At 44.1% G+C, this 21234-nt stretch overlaps 1 protein-coding gene across 1 annotated transcript in view; it reads left to right on the forward strand.

The window, feature by feature from the left end:
- TLL2 (tolloid-like 2) overlaps nt 1–21234 on the forward strand; it is a 75190-nt gene that overhangs the window by 44697 nt on the left and 9259 nt on the right. Inside the window, exons 6-12 of the mRNA XM_010567916.1 lie at nt 948–1072; nt 6779–6894; nt 8852–8954; nt 11895–12011; nt 15640–15785; nt 16758–16953; nt 20816–20941. Of these exons, the coding sequence (XP_010566218.1) occupies nt 948–1072; nt 6779–6894; nt 8852–8954; nt 11895–12011; nt 15640–15785; nt 16758–16953; nt 20816–20941 (929 nt within the window). The remainder of the gene's footprint in view (nt 1–947; nt 1073–6778; nt 6895–8851; nt 8955–11894; nt 12012–15639; nt 15786–16757; nt 16954–20815; nt 20942–21234) is intronic.

Raw genomic sequence — 21234 nt, forward strand, 5'->3', positions numbered from 1 at the left:
CACTAAAATTATTGCCCTGATTTCCCATTGGATTCTACAGACAGATGTATCCTGTCCTTCAGAAAGAGAAGCCTGCCTCACTGAGCTGATGCTGAAGTTTTAAGCTCACTGTTATCCTTGGCACCTCCAAGCCTGTTAAGCATTCAGGGGTGCAGTGAAATGGTTCCTGCAACTGGACAGCCTGGCCATGAGAGCTTGGACTTTACCAACCTGGAGTTCAGGTTTCTGATTCCTCCCTCCCTCTTTAGCCCTGCAGTCTTAATGCTGCCTTGGGTCTCTCTTGCATGCAAGCTCTTGCTTGGATGCATGGACTTTGCATTTTTATGGAAGTGAGGCCTGAGCTTGAATCCTTTACTGGACTGAGATCAGAAGTGCAGTAGAGAGCTCCTGAGTATGACGTACCACATGGAAGAAGTAGTGGTGAGGAAAAAGAGGCAGAGACAAGTGCAGTTATTAGCTTGGAAACTCATGCAGAAGCAAGGTAGGGCACTTGATCTTTTTCTCTTGTCTGTGGCAACTGCAGTCACTGCCAGCCCAGCCCCATCAGCTACTGAACAAACTCCCCTTCCCTCTGCAAATTTGGCTTAAGCGTCCACTGTACTCCTGCTGAGCCAGATGTGCCATGAACCTTCTGCAAGAATATTTCATTGCCTTTTCTGATTTATGGCAAGGAATGTGTCTATACTCAAACAAAGGCAGCAGCAATCTTGATATATCAAATGAGGAATTTACTGGCTTGGCAGACTTGCCTGTACATTTGGAAGCTATCTGCTATAGCGAGAAGGCCACCTCAAGACATGCAGTTATCACAATCTGCATTACTCTTGCTTGTTAGCATGGGATATATGGTCAAGGGGATGGTGTGGGAGGCCTGCCAGGATGACTTTCTGTGCATCATGTCACTTTCCCTACTTCACTGCTCTTTATCTCTCTGTTCTTCCCTTTAGAGGGGTTTTCCTCGACACCATCCTTCCCCGTCGTGATGATAATGGGGTCCGGCCAACTATTGGTCAGCGTATTCGCCTGAGTCAGGGGGACATCGCTCAGGCGAGGAAGTTGTACAAATGCCCAGGTAAATATGGCTTGTGGAGATGGCTCCAGCTTTATTGTAGACACATGGTTTATCTGGAAGGCATTGGAGTTCAAGAGCACCTTAATTATCCCTTTGGTGAAAGAGAATTAGGAAAGTTAGACCATCAAATGCTTCAGACTGGAGCTGTGGGAGAATTGAACTTGCCTAACATGCATCTCCTGTTAGTATTTTGCTGGTATTCCAGTTTGGTTTAGGGCTTCAGGTTGGTCCAGTGTAGGCTCTGTTCATAGAAAATGAAATCGATGTACAAGACCATGGACAGAGTGGGGACTAGTAGCTAGCAAAGTGGCAGACGGTTATCTGGTAGACTGGAGTCACTACACACCAACTATCAAACTTCTCTTGAGTTATTTCTATAGTTGTTGTCCCAGAGATGAGCCTTAAGGAAACCATAAGTATATCTCTGTGATTATGGCATGTGGCCCTGAGGCTTGGAAGACAACATGGAAGAAAGCTCAAAGATGCTGATTTGTGAAACAACCAGGTGCTGGAAGCTGGTGCTTTGGGCTGTTCAGGGGAGGGCTGTATCACTCTTTCTGCTGCCAAAGGGTTGATAGACTGGGAACAGCTTTGACAGAGAACCCATCTCCATGTGTATGACATACTAAAGACCTATAGTCTGAGTCCTGCTTTGTGTGGGGTCTGAAAAGATTGGAAAAAAGAGCATTGGGGTCACAGATATGACTGGGAGACTAAAGTTACCCATCAAAACAAAAGGATCCTTTTAAAGTGGAGATGTTAGTGACAGTTTATGCAACAGTTTTAGCCGAATACGTTAATAGAGAAAACCAGATTTCAGAGAAGCAATCTGCCGTACTTAAGGACAGGTTGAATGTGAGGATGTAAAAAGAGGCTTCAAGCAAAGGTGACACCCAGTCTGGTGCCTGTGGCATGGACTGCAGTGACTGAGAAGCGAGATAGCATGGGAGGTGTGATACTTGGAGGTAGAAAATTTAACAAGCTCTGTTGAATTTCTGCAGGTAATGAAACATCCATGAGAAGATATTGGAGAATGAGAGAGCTGCCCCGATTTTGCAGAATGACTCTGTAACATTTGTAGTAATGCAGGGAGGAAAAAAAGGGCTTTTGCAAGCATGGCCCAGGAGTTTATCTAAATGGGTTGGTCTAGCCAGCTTATTGGTCCAGTTAAGAGTGGCTTTGATCATAAACCTAATATAATCATAAATGGTTAATCCTCTTGGAATAAGCATATCACAAGAGAGAGGGGAGAAGGTGAGGAGGAGGGATAAGTTCTACCAGTATACAGAGTCACATCTTAAGTGACTGTTTGGCTAGCACTGCTCTGTGAACCATTCATGAGGCCATGGAAAATGGTCGATAGCTGGTGTGCAAATCCACTTCTCTGTATCCAGCTACAGGTCAGAGAGTATGGGTTCATAAGGCTCTAGAATAAATTCTGAGGACTTCAGGGTCTGGGATGTGTGGGGATCCCTGCTTAGCTTATAGTGAGTGGTATAACTTTCTTAGGTGTGCTTGTTCTAATTAACTTTCTTTTTTCTTTTTACCACTTGTAATTTTCTCTAATTTGCTTTTGGTTGAACAAGATGTAGTTCTTGGAAAATCATCTCACGGATTAGTTTAGGGATTGGTTTGTTTCAATACTAAAAAAAAAAAAAAAATTAGGGATGTCATGCACCATGTTTTTTGATTGAGGCAGACTTAATCCAAGCAGGCTTTTCATTCCCCTAGCTGGAAGCATCGACTACAGATTCAGATTTCTCAAGGCAAGCTGAAAAGCCACTTTGGCCTGAGGTTAAAGTCAAACTAAAAGCTACAAAGCAACTTTCTTTAAAATGAGGACCCTTCTGAATCTCACGTTTTCTACTTGCAAAGTAGAACTTTTCTACTTTTAAAGTTTTTTTCCTCAAAGCTTTAGTTGAGGTTATTGCAGTTCAGAACATACTTGGCAGCAGAATGATTAGAGCTTTAAGCCTACTAAACAAATTTTCTTCAAATATCTATTGGTTTGGTTTGGTTTTCTTTTTTTCTATGCATCAAAATTTATACACAGATTGCATTTGAAGAGAAGGGCTGGAGTATATTTAGTGACATTAAATCTTCAGCTGCCATTTGAATCTGTGGCTTGAAAAGTTCTCTTTCTCTGCACAATGCAAAGCACAGAAGTTCAAAGGACTTAAGTTGTATGTTCAAGCAGGGTCTGAATGAGACTTTAGGTTGAGGACAACTTTGTTCAGTAGTCAAGCTGAGGATTTTTAGGTAAAATGCGATAACATAATCCAGAAGTTGAATGGCAGATGGCTTCCCTTTTAGAAAGAGAGTCTCCACCTGAGAATGCCTGAGAAAATCCCCCGCAAAAAAGAGGTAGCGTGGTGGAGGATGAGTTACAAGCATGCACTGTTACGAGCCAGAACAACTGCTGTGTCTGTTGTAAGAAACAGGGCTCTCCAGCTCATTAGACTGGAGCTCTTGTGGCTGCTACAGTTAGGGCTGGCTTAGCTTTTCCATTCTAAAACCCTGCTGGTTTAAATTGCTCTTAATTCCCCAAAGCTTGTACCTGCTGGGTTAAAGTTAGTGCCAAGCCAGGTGAAACTGAATGAAATTTGCTGAAGGAATTTCTGGAAGGCAAGATGCATTCTGCTACATAGTAGTAAATGCTAGATTTGTTATGGCTGCGTGGTTGAGGATTTGATGAGTATAGTCACTACAAAAGACTTTAAAACAGTGTGTCCTGCTGTCTTGTGCTGTGCTAAAGGAAACAGGCCTGTGTGGGTGTGCTAACTGTGCAGGAATGGTTAAGCTATAAATTGAGAATGGTACTGCATTATATCAACCCATCCAACTCTCTGTGCATTTTCAAAAAAAGATGTAGTGTACCAGTAACCAGCTGATGAGCAGTAAGTGCCTGTCACTCAACTACTTCATTTACAAATGACTTCTGAAGCATTCACCTTTTCTTCTTTGCTTTCCGCCTGTTCCTTTCTAGCTGCTTATGTGTGCAACAGCCTCTTCACCATGGGCAAAAACCAACTCATCTCAGTTTCTTGGATCCCAGAAGTACCAAACACTAGTCTTATTGGACCTGTTGGCTTCTTTGCTACTAAGTGGAGTACAGTGGTATTGCTTTTTGGTGTGCACTGCAAGAGATTGTGCTCTACACACAAATATGTGTTGCTTGTTATTATTGTGCTTCCCCCTGCACGTGTGAGCAATCGCTCTCCTCTGCGCTGAAAGGCCAGCCTCTCCCCAGGTGTCTGGAGAGTTTCCTCTGCAGTTTGGATGGTTAGCTAGGTCTCCTTTCATGATGTTTTAGCAGAGTAGTGTTTGGTAATAGATATGTTAGTACCTGTTCCATAATTACACAGTCTTGCCAGGAGCTGTGTAATTACACTTAGGAGAGTTCAGTCTGGGCTGTCAGAAACCTTCACTGGGGTTCAGCTGAGGGCGGTAATTCTCTTTGTCCTGTGTCATTATGGTCATGTAGTATGTGTTCCCAGCGATTTAGAGCTCTCCTTATCATTCCATATTTGTTTAAATAGATTTTTGAGCAGAGAAAAAGAACATTTATTTATCTTGATAAGTTATGGGTTGGAATCCCCTCTTTATTGGGACACCTTGTCAGATGTTGGCATTCCTAGAGCCATCCTAAGGTGGTGGCCACTCCAGACCATGCACTGACCAGTGGTGATGCCAGAGGGTCAGCTGAAGAATGGCTTGCTGTCCTCAGAATAAGTATGGCTGGGACTCAGCTTGTTTGAGAGGTTTATCTGCTGGGGCAGCATGCATTTCCTGGTTGAGGGTCCTAGGAGCATCCTGGGAGCTGGAATTATCCTAACAGATTCTGACACAGATAACCAGGCAAAGCATCTTTGCAAGAAGTAGAAAGGAAGAAAGTGTATTTATTCTGCAAATAGAAGTTCAGATTTCTTCTCCAGTTCATGCAGGTCATCACCTTTTACAAGCATCTCTGTCTGCCCACCTGAAGAATACAGACAGCATCACCTGCCAAACATTTTGGGAGATCTGGGAGGATATTAGCTATTTCTGCAGAATTGAAACTAAAACTTGCTGTACAATGCTCCTTTGTAGTTGCATAATGGTAGGGGGAGTTCTCAGGGCTCAAAACTGCTTGAGAAGGAAGCAGCAATGTAGAGGTTTTGATCTTTCATTTCTTTTCTTCATTCCTCTGGGTCAGATGTGTGCATTTACCTGCCTGTTTTGCTCAGTGGTGCTTTTTTTCCTAGTAGTTTAAAATACCTTTGGCTTTTCTGACAGGAATCACTTTGCCAGATCCCATGCTGACCTGTGCATTGATATATGTCCAACTTGTTCCTAGGAGTGACTCCACCTTCCAGAGCACCCCTATGAGCTGTTTGGCTGGGCAAACCCCTTTTTGTGTCCCTGCCTATTGTTCATCTAGTCTGATCTGTCAAGCTGTGGATCAAACTACTTCAGGGAAATTAAGAAATTCTGGCCTAGGTGACTCCCTCTCCCCCTTTTGAAGTTATTAAACTTTTTGAATGGAACCAGTCTCTTTTCACCTCCAACTTCCGACCCGCCCATCTAAATGTAATCATGGCTGAAGAATTAGTGAGTGTGTGATAGCATCAGGCAGAGGAACATCCCTTGGCATTTCCATGAGAAAGGGAGCCAGATGTTCGGCCTTGTCGGATCTTTCAAAGCACTGCTACTTAATGAGGGATTTTTGGGAGCTGCCTTACCATCACTGAGGAAACCAAGTAAAGTAACAGGTCAAGGGCAGCTTTATAACATCAGCAGGTTATGAAACTGGAAAACAACGGGAAAGCAGGCAAACCAAGGTCCCTGCTCCTTGCAATAGGTATTTGCAGGTGTCTAGTGAGCACTCTGAAGAAAATGGGAGCTTTGATATTTGTGATCCTCCCACCTAGCCAGTAGCTGCTCTGCAGATGTAGATGGTCACTCCTTCTTCCAGCTCAGTCGTCCTGGCTCAGAGAGCAGGAACTACAGTAGTCACGGCTTTCCCAGATGTTGGAAGCTGCAGTTCCCTAAAGGAGCATATGCGCGTGCATATTACTTGCTTCCCAAGTCGCTCTGCGATCTACATTTCATCAACTGCAGCAGGCCACAAAAACGGGAAGGTGGAGAGCAGAGTGAGCTGCAGTGCTCACGTTTTATCCTGCTCAGTGTGACAGCAGGGTAGGTGCTGGACAGCCAAAGCATGAGGGCAGTGGGGCTTGCCCTGCTTTTGTTAGGATGTTTTAACTCAGAAAAAAGACACTTAACAATGGTAACTAAGGAAAACTTCATTGAGCAGCTTGTAATGAAGGGAAAACAGATTGGCTGGCAGCAGTCTTGGTGTTGTGAGGTAGGATGGGGTTAATATTTTGCATTTGATTAGTGGATAAGATATTCCTCAGTAGGATTGAAATGTGCAAGTGCTGGTGTGTGGAAGGAAGATGAAGGAAGAAGAGTGCCTCTTTAAAAGCTGTTTCCCCTGTGTCCTTGCACTGCTCATCTATCCTGGGAATTGTGACAAATTTCACATCACCCCTTTGGCAGGGTCTCAGGTGGTCAATGACCTTTGGCCAGTACCATGAACGAACATCCTTAGAGTACCAGCCACCAACCTGCACACAGCAGCTGTGTGCAAACATTTTGGTAAACCCCGATGTCTTTCAGAGAGTCACTCCTTGTTGCTGGGGTTTTTTTCCCTGTCTCCTGCAGCTTGTGGAGAGACCTTGCAGGACTCAACAGGGAATTTCTCAGCCCCTGGCTTTCCAAATGGCTACCCCTCCTATTCCCACTGTGTCTGGAGGATCTCGGTGACCCCAGGAGAGAAGGTAGGTGCCACACCAGCACAAGGTGTGCTCTGCACTTCCCTTGCATGTGTTTTGCCTGTGATGGCAGTGTTACCTGCTGCCAAAAGATCTCTGCATGCCTGGAGTGCAGGGGTGGAGCCTGAAAAGGCTCCTGAGCACCATCGCTGTCCTCCCAGAGATGGGGCCAGGAATACATGGTCCTGAGGAGAGGAGAGGTAATGCTGGAGCAGAGCCCCCTCGCAGGTCCAGGCTGCGTGTTGATCACTGATCCTTCCTCCCAGTTCGAGGCTTGAACCCTGCACGGACATTTCCTGCTACCCACTAGCTCCGGCCAAGCTCACCTTTCAAAGCCAGGTGCCAGTCACATGAGTTAGATAAAATGTGCCAGCAAGCTGGGGTCCCAAAGGGAGCTGAGGAGCCGTGAGTGACATCAGTGGCCTGCCCCTGTCACGCAGGCATAATGTCCCTGTCAGGAGACTCCCACTCCCCGCCTTGAAACACCGAGCCCTGCTGCGCATCAATCACCCATCCTGTCCACTTTCTTCCCAGCTCCTTTTGTTTTATTGATCTTCCTGTGGAAATGAAGTCTTTCCTTAATCCACTAACACCAGCCGTTCAGGCCTTTCATGCTGTACCAGGCTGCAAGAATGTGCAGCCTGACTTGGGAGCTCCTCGACGGGGTGGCTTTGCTGAGGACCACCCTCGAGACACACTTAAGACTCGTACTTGAAGAAAGAAGAACAGAGCTTGGTCGTTTTGCAGCAGCCATCTTCCAGGAGCTCTGGGACTCGGTTCTGTCACCTGCAAGGCCAGTCCCATGCAGGGCTGAGCTCCTGCCATTAGCTGCAGGGAGAGCTTTGCCAGGGGCAGAGGTGCCAAGAACCTTCCAGGTTTTGAAACTATGGCACTGAGAGTTTTGCGGTGTAAATCTTACTGTTAAATTCTCCCTTTGTCTCTCAGCCTCTTCAGAAAAGTTGTATCGGATAGGACCCAGCGTCTAAATGCTGAACCACTAATGTTAAAAAAAAAAAAAAAAAGTCAAGTTCAGATTAAATGCTTCAACTTATCTGTTTGATCAAATGCAGCAGTTGGTACAAAGTAGCATCATAGCACTGAGGCATTAGCTTAGAACAGATATTGGGCTTGTAGTATTAATCTGCATAGAAACAGATGAACCTCCTTTTGCTGTCCAAAGTCAGAAAACTGCAAAAGTGCAAACAAAATAAGTGACATCGTTACAGACTGTACTTTGCATATCCAGCCAGGGCTTTGCAGGAGAATATCTATTTTAATCTAATGACATTTCTGTGGCAGACTACAGATGTAAATTAATACATGGGTCAAATCTTGCAAGGACAAAAATGCCACAATTACCCCCCATCTGTGACTTCCATAGGCCCAGAGCAAGGTCTGTAATCTATGTTACAGAGGAAGGAGACCAAAGGGATAAAATTTTAATGCTAAGCTCTGCTCAGTAAAGCCACTAAACACAATTGCATCACAGTAATGGTGTGAGTGTAATTGTCAGAATACGGAAACTTGTCAGCAAAATTATCTTTCTTACAAGCATCATTTATATAAGGGTATAGACCCCAAATATCTGTGTTTTGGGGCAATGTGTTTCTCTCTGTTGTTCACAGTAATCAAAACCAAAGATTCAATTTTTAATTTAAAAAAAACCAAATTGGGCTTTTTTAAAGTAGCGTTTTAGCAACTGAGGAGCAGTGACTGTGAATTACAGAATTGATAGTAAAGTGCTGTCAGCTGTCATGTATTTTTTTCATTTCATTAAAATACCTTGAGAAGTCTTTCTTTTTTTTTAGGAAAGTTGATTAAAAAATCCAACCAACTGTCCAACTGTCCTTTCTTGCATACTCACTTGGTCAGCACTGTAGCAGAGGTGAAGCACATAATCTGTAGGGTATTCTCTTTAAAGTAGCTGCCTTCCCAAAGAGAAGTGTGTACTCTCTCCTTTCAGATTATGTTAAACTTCACGTCAATGGACCTATTTAAAAGTCGCCTTTGCTGGTATGATTATGTGGAGGTGCGTGATGGCTACTGGAGGAAGGCTCCATTACTGGGTGAGTAGCTCTTTCATTTTAATTGCATTTCATGTGTTCTTCTTGATGCTTAGCAGAGTGGGGAGGGAAAACAAACAGAAACAAACCTTCCTTTGCCTGGAAGAAGCCTACGTCCAGCCAGTGCACTGGCCACCCATTAAGGTCTCCATCCAGAGATGTCAATGTGCTGTATTTGCACCAAATGATCCATGCTCCAAGCCCTTTGGTAGCAAAAGCTTTATTCCTTCCTTTTCCGGCTTGAGAAGTGAGGCAGAGAGGCAAGTGAGCCAGGGGCATGGCCAGGACTAAAAATGTGGTCTCTGGAGTTTTATTATTGCTTTTTCCTAAGGCCAGGGTGGAACTGTCAGGCAGTCAGAATGAAGCAGCCATACAGCTCCTGGCCAAGCTCCTGCCATTATTTCTCAAGTATTTGTGTTTAAGCCTCTGTACTTCTAGGAGAGAACTTGCTAGAACATGCCTAGGATGTCACACTGTGCAAGGGCTCTACTTTGCTCCTGCTCCCAAAGATCTCAAGGAAGTGTAGCTCCTCTGTGTCCTCCCTGTTCCTCTGCCTCCTTTTACTGTAACTGCAAGTCTTCTGTCACCCTGAGTGGGCACTCAGGAGTCCCACCTGCTTTGCTGCTGGCTCTGATCCGGACTCCATCCCCTAACCTTGGTGTCCAACCTGTAAAATGCTGCACTGCAAACAGCCCCTTCACCCTGAAAGGAAAGAAGCAATCAGGTTGTTTAGCATCACCAGCTGTGTTAGAGGTGCTGTGCCCCGTGCTGCAGCACAGGACTGGGCTAGTCAGCGTGGGGTCAGTGGGCTTAGGGAGGTCTGGGTGCTCTCCTTGGCCCCACTGGACATCCCAGCCCTGGTACCAGGTGAGGTGCTGAGGCTGAACCTGTGCTGCTCTCCAGAGGTTTCTGCGGGCCTGCCTTTCAGCACAGAGTTGCCAGCTGCTTTTACTGCTTCCTGCTTGTTTGGGGCTTGGCAGCATTTATTGGTGTTTTCTGCTGCACATGCATCAGGTAACATTGCTCCAGCAGCTGCAACTTAGCTCCTTGTTATTTATTTTTTCTACAGAATAATTTAAAGGTATTTCAGAAGCCAAGCACCTCCCCATTCCCCTTAGCGCAGGTGGACTTGCGAGTGTTTCCATCTGGAATACATGTGCGCTGCATATTTTCCCAGGGAAGTGTGTGAAAACCCAGCCTTTAAACAGTGTGTAACTTTTTATGAATGGTTCCTTTATCACACGCTGAGGACATTGCTCATTCTTGTTCCTCATCTGCGTTTCCTCTCCTTGACACCCTTGTTAAACTCCAAGTCTAAATCCGGGAGGCAGTTGCTCAGTGGCCCTAGAGGAAGGAGTTTTGCAGCTCTGATGCTGTTTGTTATCATCCCCTGTGGGAGTGGAGGTGGGAGATGCTATTGGTACGCTGCAGGGCTGTCACACTGCCCCAACAGTGCTGGTCAGCTTGGGGGCACAGGGGCTCAGAATAGAGTAGCCAAGTAAAACTAGGGTCCCAGTTAGTATTTGGATGGGTGACTCCACAAGAGAAAAAAGTTGGTGGTGAAACTGCTGTTAAAGAGAAACGAAGTTTGCAACTCACCTTCTGATTTACGCTGACTGGCCTGTCACAGAGGCATAGCTCTTGCACCCTTGAAGGTCATAGCCTTCCTGAGGCTGCCAAGTGGTGAAGATGGGGCAGGTAGAGCCAAAAGTGGCAGTAGCTGAGCGTGGGCAGTTGACCTAGCAGGGGCCCCTAGGCTTTTAATGCACAGGATTCATGTCAACTACTCTGCCCCCCATACATAGGGAAAGCAACAGCCTTCTCTGCCTGCCAGGCAACAAGCCTTGAACTTATCTGTCTCCTTATTCAGTGTAGGGAACTACCAGTGCAGTCTCCTAATGGGAACTAAGGTGCTGTCTTGTAGATAAGGCATTAACCAGGTTTTTACATGGTGAGGTTGGTCAAAGAAGCCTTTGCCTGGTGTTGCAAGGCCAGGATCCCTATCATCACTGTCCTGACTGAATTCAACCTGAGGAAGTGCTCTCTGCCTCTTGTCAGATTCCCACTGGGGATTCAGTTGGACAGGGTGCCAAGGCCACATTGAATTCAGTATATAGCCCTGCTGGTGTTAGCTGAAGTGAAAAACCGTGTTTGCACTGAGTGCTTTCAGTGCATAGTTGGTGCTTGCTTTGTTTCCATGAGGAGCTTCTGGCTGGAACCGGTAGAGGAACACCAAATTAGGGTTGCTGAAGTTGTTTGGGCTGCAGATGCTATCTGCAGCTGTTCTGTTTTAGGATTCATCCTTGCTGGCATGATTTGGGTATTTACCAGTGCTGGTGCATGCCAGAGAGCTCAGAGCTGGGTGAACCATGGAGCAAAAAGGCTCTTAGTCTCTTTCTCCTGAAAGAGATTGAATGACTACAGAGGCTTCACTGGGAGGAGGTGAGAACAGGGGACAAGATAAGGGGTGTTTTCTCACCAGCATGGCCACATCCCACCCTTGGTTTAACTTGGACAATTTGCTCTTGGGTGCAAAATGCTGAAGGAGTTTACAAGGCCTAGCAGGTGGAAAGGATGTTCCCTAATGTCACATCTCTAGAAGGACAGGGGATGGTTCCCCACCCTTGCAGCTTATTTGCCCAATTATGTGATCAGAACAAGAGCCCTTTTGAATTTACCAGGGCAATAAAGGCTGCACCTGTGACTACTGGATGCTGCTCTCAGCTGAAGAAAACCTTTATTAATTTAATAATTGAAGAGAATATTAATTAAGGGGGGGAATAGAAACTCATTCAAAAGCACAAGTGGTGGGAGTGAAAGGCTGTTTTACACAAGCACAGCTCCTTTAACCCCAGAGTCTTTGCTTCCTGGACCCATAGGTGCCTGCTATGCTGTGCTGCCGGTCAGCCAGGAGATCTTGATCGTCTCTTTCCTGCCTTCTAGGTAGATTTTGTGGTGACAAGATCCCTGAACCAGTAATCTCCACGGACAGCAGGCTGTGGATCGAGTTCCGGAGCAGCAGTAACATCCTGGGCAAAGGCTTCTTTGTGGTCTATGAAGGTACAGCCCTTAGTTAGAAGCAGTCTGTTGCGTTCATTGCACGGAGCAGCCAGAACACGATGCAGGGGTTTACAGGGTCAGCAGGAGTTCTGCTTCACCGTGTGGTTAGATACAGCCCCTGCTCTTGTTTTTATGGGAATTGGCGGATTTTGCAGGCCGTTTCAGCAGACAAGGCATGGATCTTCCAACTAGATCATCACATTTTGGGGGAGACAACAGGATGGCAGCACAGAGCAATAGCTTCCATTCATAGGCTAGATTCTGTTTGCCCTAAGCAGTCCCTGCAAGCAGCAGTGCTGAGTGTAGCAGGAGTTCCTTCCAGTAATTTAACAGGGAAAGTTCTGTTTCAGATCATACATTTTATATCACTTAATGCAGCTTATTTTGTTGTTGTTGTTGGTTTTTGGTTTTTTTTAATTCTCAAATGCAAAGATTGTTCTTTGGTTTCTCCCTTATATGTTTCACTTACAGAAGATTAGAAATTGGCATGTCAGGTCTTCTGCAGGTCAGGTACTTTGGAAACTTGCATGGTACTGGGATGCTGAAACCACTTCAGAGGAGTAGCCATACTACCAAATCAGTAACATCCCTTCACCATATATGCTTACTTTTTACAATAATGATTCTAAAATGTATTAAAAGCCTTCACTGTTCTCTGGGTGACAGACATTTTCTTAGAAGTACCAGTGCTGTCAACAGTATTGAAGTTGACTGTATCGGTACTGACGTTGCATCATCTTCTTTCTGCAGCCACAGGAACAAACATGACACTGGAAGCCCAGTGCCCAAGTGTCCAATATACTCATGAATAATGATATTAACAGGGAAGTGAAGAAAATACAGGACTGTTAGGGATATGCAAATAAAGCACATGAGGATTTCATAACAGTGTGGGGCTAACAAATCTGTTTCACAGGAGAAATACCTGGTTTCTGCAGGAATTGTTGTCCCGGAGACAGAGGTACCTTGCCTGATTTTTTTTTTTTTTTTAACATCTCTCCTGAGCAGCAGCTGTTGCCTGGACCATGTGTGTCATAACACCCCCTTTATGGTAGTTTGTTGGAGTTAGAAGTGATCAAACTAGTGTGTCTCTAACAGACTGTTTTATTTTGGTTTATTGCTTTGGTGGGCTAGTCAGCTTAATTCTTACAGTGGGTTATTCCACAGTGGTATCTACTCAAACTTTAAAAGAAAAAGAAGAAAAAGCAAGGTGAGGAGTGTCTTTGGAAAGCAACTTTGTTGTTTTTCATCATGTGTGTTAATATGGGATCATGCTTCATATGGCTAACGATATTGAAAGAAAAAAATTTTTTACATTGGCTACATGCCAAAGTCACTTCGCAAAACTTTCTTTTCTCTTGATAATTTTCCATATTTCCTGTTGATTGATAAATGACCCCTAAAGGTTCAGTAAAAGTGAGCAATAGTTACTTCACTTGACTTTCAAGGAGAGCAAATGGAAGTGGAATGTGCATCTAGTGGTCAAACTTTGCATCCCTTCTACTGTTCATATTTTCCTGCCTCTTCAAGACTCTGACTTTTTATGTAACCCTTTCCTTCAAGAAACTTCCCATTGGAAAGGTATGAAAACTATGGCTAAACCTGTGAGCAAGCACGGAGTATGACTGGTGGAAGCCAGCTTGTACCACAGAAACAGTGATGGCCCATTGCATAGTTCTTTTCTTAGCTCCTCTTGTCAGGGCAGCAGGTAGTGAGATTATCTGCATCTCTCTCCATAATTTATTTGCTGAAATGGGAGAGTTTCCAAAAATCTTCCTTAATCCCTATTTCCCTCCAATGCAAGCTCTGGTAATGACTTGTTTCTTTCTTCCGTTGTCAGGTAGCTTGCTCAGCTGTTTTGTGATTTCTGTGTCTAGGCAATAAGGGTAATTTTTATTTCCAGGAGGGATTGCCCTTAAATGTTTAATTTTCTATCAATTTCTGTCCAAAACCTCGCTGCATCACTGTTCATTCCTCTTTTTCTTTTGAACTCTTCTCCTTCACATACTAAAAAGCCAAAGTGGGTTTTAGCACTGCTTCTCTGTCCTCTGCTTTTGTGAGAGTGCATGTAAATGCTCGTGCATCTGAACTTTGATGGGAGCTCTGTGGGTGAGGACTGATTTTTGGATTTGGATTCCTCCAGGTCTTGGCCCTAAAGTTTTCAGTAGATGGGAGGAAAGAGGCAGAAGCATGTAGCCACATGATGGAAGAATTACTTGATACTAAATGACAGTTAATGTAGTGAAAGTGTCCTCATAGTTCAGTCATATTGTTCCTTTCATGAGATTTAAGATGGGAAGATGCTGGTGGTTTTGCCCTACAGCACTGCTGGCAGCCCCAAATCTGTCATCGTTATTGCCTTCTCAGGCTCTGTCAGCAGATGTTCTTTCCATTTTGCAGTAAGGATCTTCCAGTATACTTGGTGCTCAGCTGAATTTCAGTATGAACTATTGCAGTGGATAGAGAATATACTGTTTGCTGGCTGACAGTTTTATGGCTGATAGTAAAAATTGTCAGTTCTCTGCTCTTGTAGTGGCCTTTCTGCTAGGTGGGGGAGACAGTTCTCTAAAGGGTCCCTCAGAGGTTCTCTCTAGCACCACTTGTAGATCTGGATATATGAACTCAGACTACAATCTAAATAGTGCTCTGCAGCTGAATTTTGGGTGCAGCTATTTGGTGGTGCCTTAGCACTGATTCTCTAAGAAAGAAGTTAGCACTGCACTGGTGAAACAGTGCTTTTAACTAGGTCACAGTTAGATGTTAACAGCTTACAAGGCAAAACCAAGACAATGTTACCCAATGCAAGCAATTTCCAGGACACTACAGGGAGACCCACATCTGAATTGTTAATGCAATGTGTTGTGGGGAGACCCCGAGGGTGAAGATGGTTGATGTCTGGCAGGTGTCACTGCAGTGCCATCTCTCTTGTAATTACTGTCAGTGCTTTTTGTTTGCTTGACTTTAAACACAGCCAAAACGTTCATAAACACTCTGTAGACGTGTGTCGTGCATCGTGAGGTAACACCGGTTTTAGGCTGTGATGTTACTTCCATTTGTTACATGGTCTTGCAGACAATTATGCTGAACTGCTATTGCCTTTGATGTGTCTGCTAGTTTTGTGTTAAACTAGATTTTCATTTAATTTTCTGTTCTTCATCTTTAAACTTACTCATTCTTACGTTTAGCACAAAACTTAATTTTTCATGCACGGCAGTCAGCCTAATGCTCTCCTGGTGAACAGCTCAACTCATGCTTGTTAATATTGCCATCGTGTGGCTGGATTAGATTTGCAACTGTTTTTTATTTGGGTTTTTTTTGCCAACTTCTCTTGGTCCTTAGTGCTGGTAGCAGGTTTTAAGCAGTTGTGAAGGTGACCAGGAGTGTGAAACACACAAATCCTTAAAAATTCTCTGTCCCAGTCAGTTTACCTTCTAAGGAGATTGGCACAGCAAGACAGGAGACACTGTCACTAAGACAAAATGTTAGATTTGTAAAAACTTACATGACTTGTGTGTTTGCCTTTGCGTATTGATACAGATTTGAACAAGGAAGAAGGCTATGTATGGAGCAGGCTTTACCTGAGGAAAAACCTGCAATCTCATGGTTTTGCTGTTTGTTTTTTATGAAGCTATTTGCGGTGGAGAAATTCACAAAGATGCTGGCCAGATCCAATCTCCCAACTACCCAGATGACTACAGACCTTCCAAAGAGTGTATCTGGAAGATCACAGTTTCTGAGGGCTTTCACATAGGTATCACATTCCAAGCCTTTGAGGTGAGAAATGTCATTGTATGTTATATTATGGATATTATTTTGCCTCTGTAGAGCCTTTAAAATTAAGAAGAAAGTGATGTAAATAATTTTTTTTAGCAAAAAATTCTTTTGAATACTTCAGAACATCATTTCCCTTCACCAGAAGTTTGCTCAGAGATTTTGAAGCCAAGTTTTAAATACAATGAGTTTTCAAAAACTGTTAGTCTAGACAGAAGGAATTAGAAGGGGCACAAAATTGCTGATGATGTTAAGCAGGGAATCATGAGTCCTCAAATTTTCACTCTGGTCAAATGAAATTGAATGGTCACAATCCAGGCAAAAAACTCATGTTGATGTCACTGGGGCTTAGCTGATTGCAGGATGTTTGTGACTCTCCAAAGAAACATCATGTTCCCAGATGACAGACAGGTTTTGAAGAGCTCAGAAAAGGTTTTCTCCTACTGGTTATAGGATGTCTTACACTAGTAGCTAGGTGCCCAATGATCTGTTTCTGACTACTGATGTATAAGTCACGCATAGGTGTGGACAGGACCTGGGTTGGTGCATAAATCCCATCTATCCCACAGGCTCCTGTGGCTTATGAACACTTAACTGTGCTTGTCCTAGAAAGGGCTGACACCACTACCTCCTAGCTGTGACCCCACAGCTATTCCTTGAAACTTTTTTTTTTTGTAGTTGTTCTGCTCTGTTCCTTACAGCTTCTCATGGAAAAGCAGCCTGTAGGTAGTCAGGGACCGGATTTCACCAGAGGATAGCCATGAAATAGCAGTAGAACTGAGATGTGGCTGGACTTGAATGCAGTTACAACTGCAGGAGAGTTCAATGGCAGCCGTGAGGCAAGTACCTAGTTGTGACCAGTTGTTTGGGATGCTCCTTTGGAAGCTGATGTCTAGCCAAAGTCTAACTGCGTAGCTAGCCTGACTCAGAGCACTCATAGTAGTGCACTACAGGCACACCCTTTTCCTATTACAGGTTGAATGGCACGACACATGTTCTTATGACTACCTGGAGATCCGAGATGGCCTCACTGAATACAGCCCACTGATTGGTCACTTCTGTGGCTACGAGAAGCCAGAAGATATCAAATCCAGTTCAAATAAAGTATGGATGAAGTTTGCATCTGATGCAACCATCAATAAAGCAGGCTTCGCAGCAAATTTCTTTAAAGGTGTGTGATCTACTACCTCTCAAGGTCCAAGCTGGGGACCATTCATCCCTTAACCTACTGCCATCCCAAAGTGATCTGTTACCATTGTATCTACTTGTAGTTAAGAGCTGTTAGACTTGTCTGTACAACCGTCAATATGAAGTTTATATACAAACTGCTTTGAGAGTGTAGAGGGGTTTGCTGAGGCACGAACACCATTTCCCAGATTAAGACAGAAAGAAAGCCTACTGCATCAGTACCAGCACAGGCACTAATGCCTTGTGTTGCGCAGCTCGACGAAATGTGATCTCCATTTATCCATGCCAGGGAACATTGACGTTTTCAAAGGAGGTACTAGTACAGCACAAAGAGTATTAAAAACAACTCTCTGCTTAAGTTCTATTCCAAAAGAAACCTCTGGAAAGAGGGTAAACTTGAATGCAAGTAGAATCCCAGGGAAAATTTCTGAATGCTTTAGGAGACAAAAGTGTTCCTAAACTGAGATCCTCTTCAGGAAGATGCGAATAAGACTAAGGTTTTTCTTAAGAGCTGGACCCAAGACATGGTCCTTTACCAGCATGCTGGTGACTTGATAGAGGGAAGAACCAAATATCTAACCACTTGGGAAAACACCTGCGGAGCTGCTGCGAGGTAGTCATGTTTCTCTTAGGTTCAGTGACAGTTGTACAAAAAAAATAGCTGCAATGCCAATATTTGGATTGCACAATTCCTTTATTTATTTTGACTTTGACATTTGTCTTGCGTTAAGGGTGTCACGGTCCATTTGGACCTCTCAAGTTTACAGGACAATGTATTCTGTGAATTAAACTTTATTTCATGAGCTCATTAAGAAACAACATCAAACAAACATGGCAGGGCTCAATCCCCTTTGCTCAGACTAATCTATCACTTGAATTCACTTATTCACCATTGAAGTCATAAGGTTTCATAACTTATAACCCATAATTCTTAATCCGTGCACTTATGTGCAAAAAAAGAATTAGTTAAATAAGGTTTAATTCACAGAGTATGTTGTCCTGTGAATTTGAGAGATCTTAACAGATTGTGACAAAGGGTGATTGCAAGATCACTGGCAAATACTGTGATGTTTAATTCCAGTCCCTGAACAACTATCACAGTGCCTAGACTTCCTTGTTTAAATTTCTCAGGTTCTGTAAAGACACAGAGAATGCTTCTTCCTAAAGACATTTTGGCTTCTTTCAGGAGCTGATAGTGCAGACTGACTGGTCTTCCAGGGATTAGCACTTCATGGAGACTTCTTGGTTTGCATCAAGTCATTCTCTAGAATCTGCAGGGGAAGAAAGTTACACACCTGAACCTGGGATGCTTTCCTTGTGATACAGTTAGTCAGAAATAATTTTTTTTTTAAATGCATAAAAATGCACTGCTAGTACAATTGCAGACACAGGTATTGTCTGTGGAGTTTTTGCTGGCAGACTAGATCTTGTAGTGTTTCCTCAGACTTCACATGTTTGAACCAGAAATGGTCTAGCTTGTGGATGGTGAGGGTGTTGCTAAGTCCATGCCAGTGAGTCCAGCTGAGGAGCAAAGTTTTAGTTGCTTGGACCAAGCACCGCAGTAGCCATAGCTACACAACTTCTAGCCAGCTTGCATTGTGGGCAGAGCTGATGTCAGTTTGCAAAAGCTGGGTAGACATACCTGCAGGCTACATGTGGAGTTTCAAGCTGGGATCTGAAGTCTGCAGCCTTTACCTCCATATCCAGAGGGATTTTGACTACCAGCCACTCCATGAATGAATTAGATGGCTCTGCAGGCACTCTTCAAACTGCCACCCATAGCTGATCGAGCAATGGGTCAGCTTTGCCTGAATGAATTATGAAGGGAATAGAGCTTCAATTACATGTCTTGCAACACTGAAAGAAAATAACTCGGCTTAAAAAAAAACAACAAGCAGAGTTAAGGATGGAATTGAATGTTATGCTTTGTGAGAAGATGCAGTGGTAACTTCTAGCTTTTCAGAAAAATAAACCTGCAAACAGCTCAGAGAGAGTAAGGCAGCTCAGAGAGGGTAAACTATTGGCCACATCCAAGAGACAATGTCAGGAAGATGTGAAGAGCAATTACCTCATGTCCATCCCATCATGTGTATCTCAAGGGAAAGCTCTAGGATTATTCTTTATTACTTATCTTCATTTTGGTAACAAACCATTTGTATCACTGAAGCCTATTTTGTATATGGTTGAAGTGTTAGTAGTGATGTGCTTGTCTTTACACTCACATTGTTGTGCCTTTCTTCTTCATGGCAAACACTAGAGGAAGGACAATACTCTGCAAAATATACCTGCCCATAGCCAGGACATGTCCTTCCCACGGTAAAAACTGATCATGTGGGCTTTCGATGATTGCAGGAGTCGCAGCCTCTCTTTTCTCTCAAGCAAGTGATTTAACAACCAGATTAGAAGCTATTGAACCTGTACCGAAGCATGGAGCAGCAAAGAAATACTCTACTCTCTTCATAGTGAATCCACAAACAGAAACCAGAAAATAAAATCTGTTTGGACTGGAACTGTTACAGCGTGGGGGAGTCCTGACTGTGGGAAGGCTTTGCGGGAAGACAGTGTTATCAATAGAAGAGAATAGAATATTTCAGTTGGAAGGGACCTACAATGATCATCTAGTCAAGACTGTTCCTCTTTGATCTATGTAGCAGTAACTGTTACTGGAACATTATATTGGGTGTAGGTGTCAAGGTGCTGGCACTGGCAGGCTGCAGAGGCTACCCATGCCAGAGAGATGGTTCAAGCTGGCTCCACAGTGGACCCACCGCAGGTTGTAGCTAAGCCCATCAGCTGAGCTGGTGGCACCTCTGTGAAAACATGTTTAAGAAAGGTCAAAAATGACGGGGAGAGAGAGGAGGAGGGAACAAAAAGTGCCAAACAGCAGAGGTAACGCCAAGGTCAGAAGGTAGAGGTGCTTCATGGCAGAGCAGATATTCCCTGCAGCCTGTGGAGGACCCATGCTGGAGCAGGGGGGAAGTATGAGAAGGAAGGAACAGTAGAGCCATGTATTGACTGTAGCTCCCCATCCCCTCCTGCCTTTGCATGCTCATGGCTTTGCTGAAGGGACTGAGTGCAAGCTGCAGTGATACAAGGCAGAGGGAGAGGAGTCTGGAGTGAAGTTGAGTCTGGGAAAGGGGATGGAAAGGTGCTTTCCCTAAGTGTTTTAACTTTTTTTTTTTCCTCCAGTTTTTGTCTCCCAATACCCAAAGCTGGGCTGAGGCCAACCCACCACAACCGTGTTAATAAAACCATCTAGTAAGGGATGCACATGGAATCAGGGGTCAGGGTGAGAAGCCAGTACGTCTGGCTATCTATATTAAAATGTCAGTTCAGGTTGTTAAGATGTGATTGGAAGAACCTGACTTCAAAGTCTAGGGTAGCAAGACTTCATGTGTCTATGAAAAAGAAGAACTACTTGCATGTCCTCCCAGCTCCTTTATTGCACCCCATTCAGTGGGGTATGGCCTCCCACAGCTCCATTACTGTGGGCACCATAATGGGCTAATTCCTGGTAGCTCAAGTCACTCAAGAGCATGAGAAATTTAAAAAACAAAACAAAAAAACAGGGGCAAATGAGAACAAAAGGCAGTGTAGTCTTCACAGGAGACTATGTTTTCCTGCTCCTGTCTAGACTACTCTTGACTAGTAAGAGTAGTTGTAGTCCTTTACAGTTTTGGTGGTAGGAGTGCTTTAGTACTTGTGAGGTTTGCTGCGGTGCCTGCTCTGTGGGCTCAGGTCATCAGCCAGTGCTCTGGTCCTTCTGTCCAGAAGTGTTGCATGAGGAATATGAGGGGGTTTGGGTGGTCAGGAAAGTGAGAGTTGTTCTGTTTTTCTCCTGACAGAGATGGATGAATGTTCTCTGCCAGACAATGGTGGATGTGAGCAGCACTGTGAGAACACACTGGGCAGTTACAAATGCACCTGCGAGCCTGGCTATGAGTTGACAGCTGATAAAAAGAGCTGTGAAGGTCAGTAAACCTACAGATTGAGGAATTGAGTACTACAGCTAATAATGAAATTGAACAATCTTGGAGATGATTTTCCTTGTCCCTACATACTCTTTGTTTCTGTTCATCTTCCCCAACATGAAAAATTGCTTTTTGTCAACATCTTCCTTTGAAAAACAAGTTTTGGTTGAAAAACTGAAAATACTCTGATTCTCTGCTGCTAAACATCTCTAAAACCAGTTGTTCTTCATGGCCAGAGATCCCTGTTCAGACCAGATCTCCCACAGTGCAGCGTGAGGGAGGGTGGGCATTAC

Source organism: Haliaeetus leucocephalus, unplaced genomic scaffold (assembly GCF_000737465.1).
Source record: "Haliaeetus leucocephalus isolate CR32 unplaced genomic scaffold, Haliaeetus_leucocephalus-4.0 Scaffold229, whole genome shotgun sequence".
Classification (NCBI taxonomy): Eukaryota; Metazoa; Chordata; class Aves; order Accipitriformes; family Accipitridae; genus Haliaeetus; species Haliaeetus leucocephalus.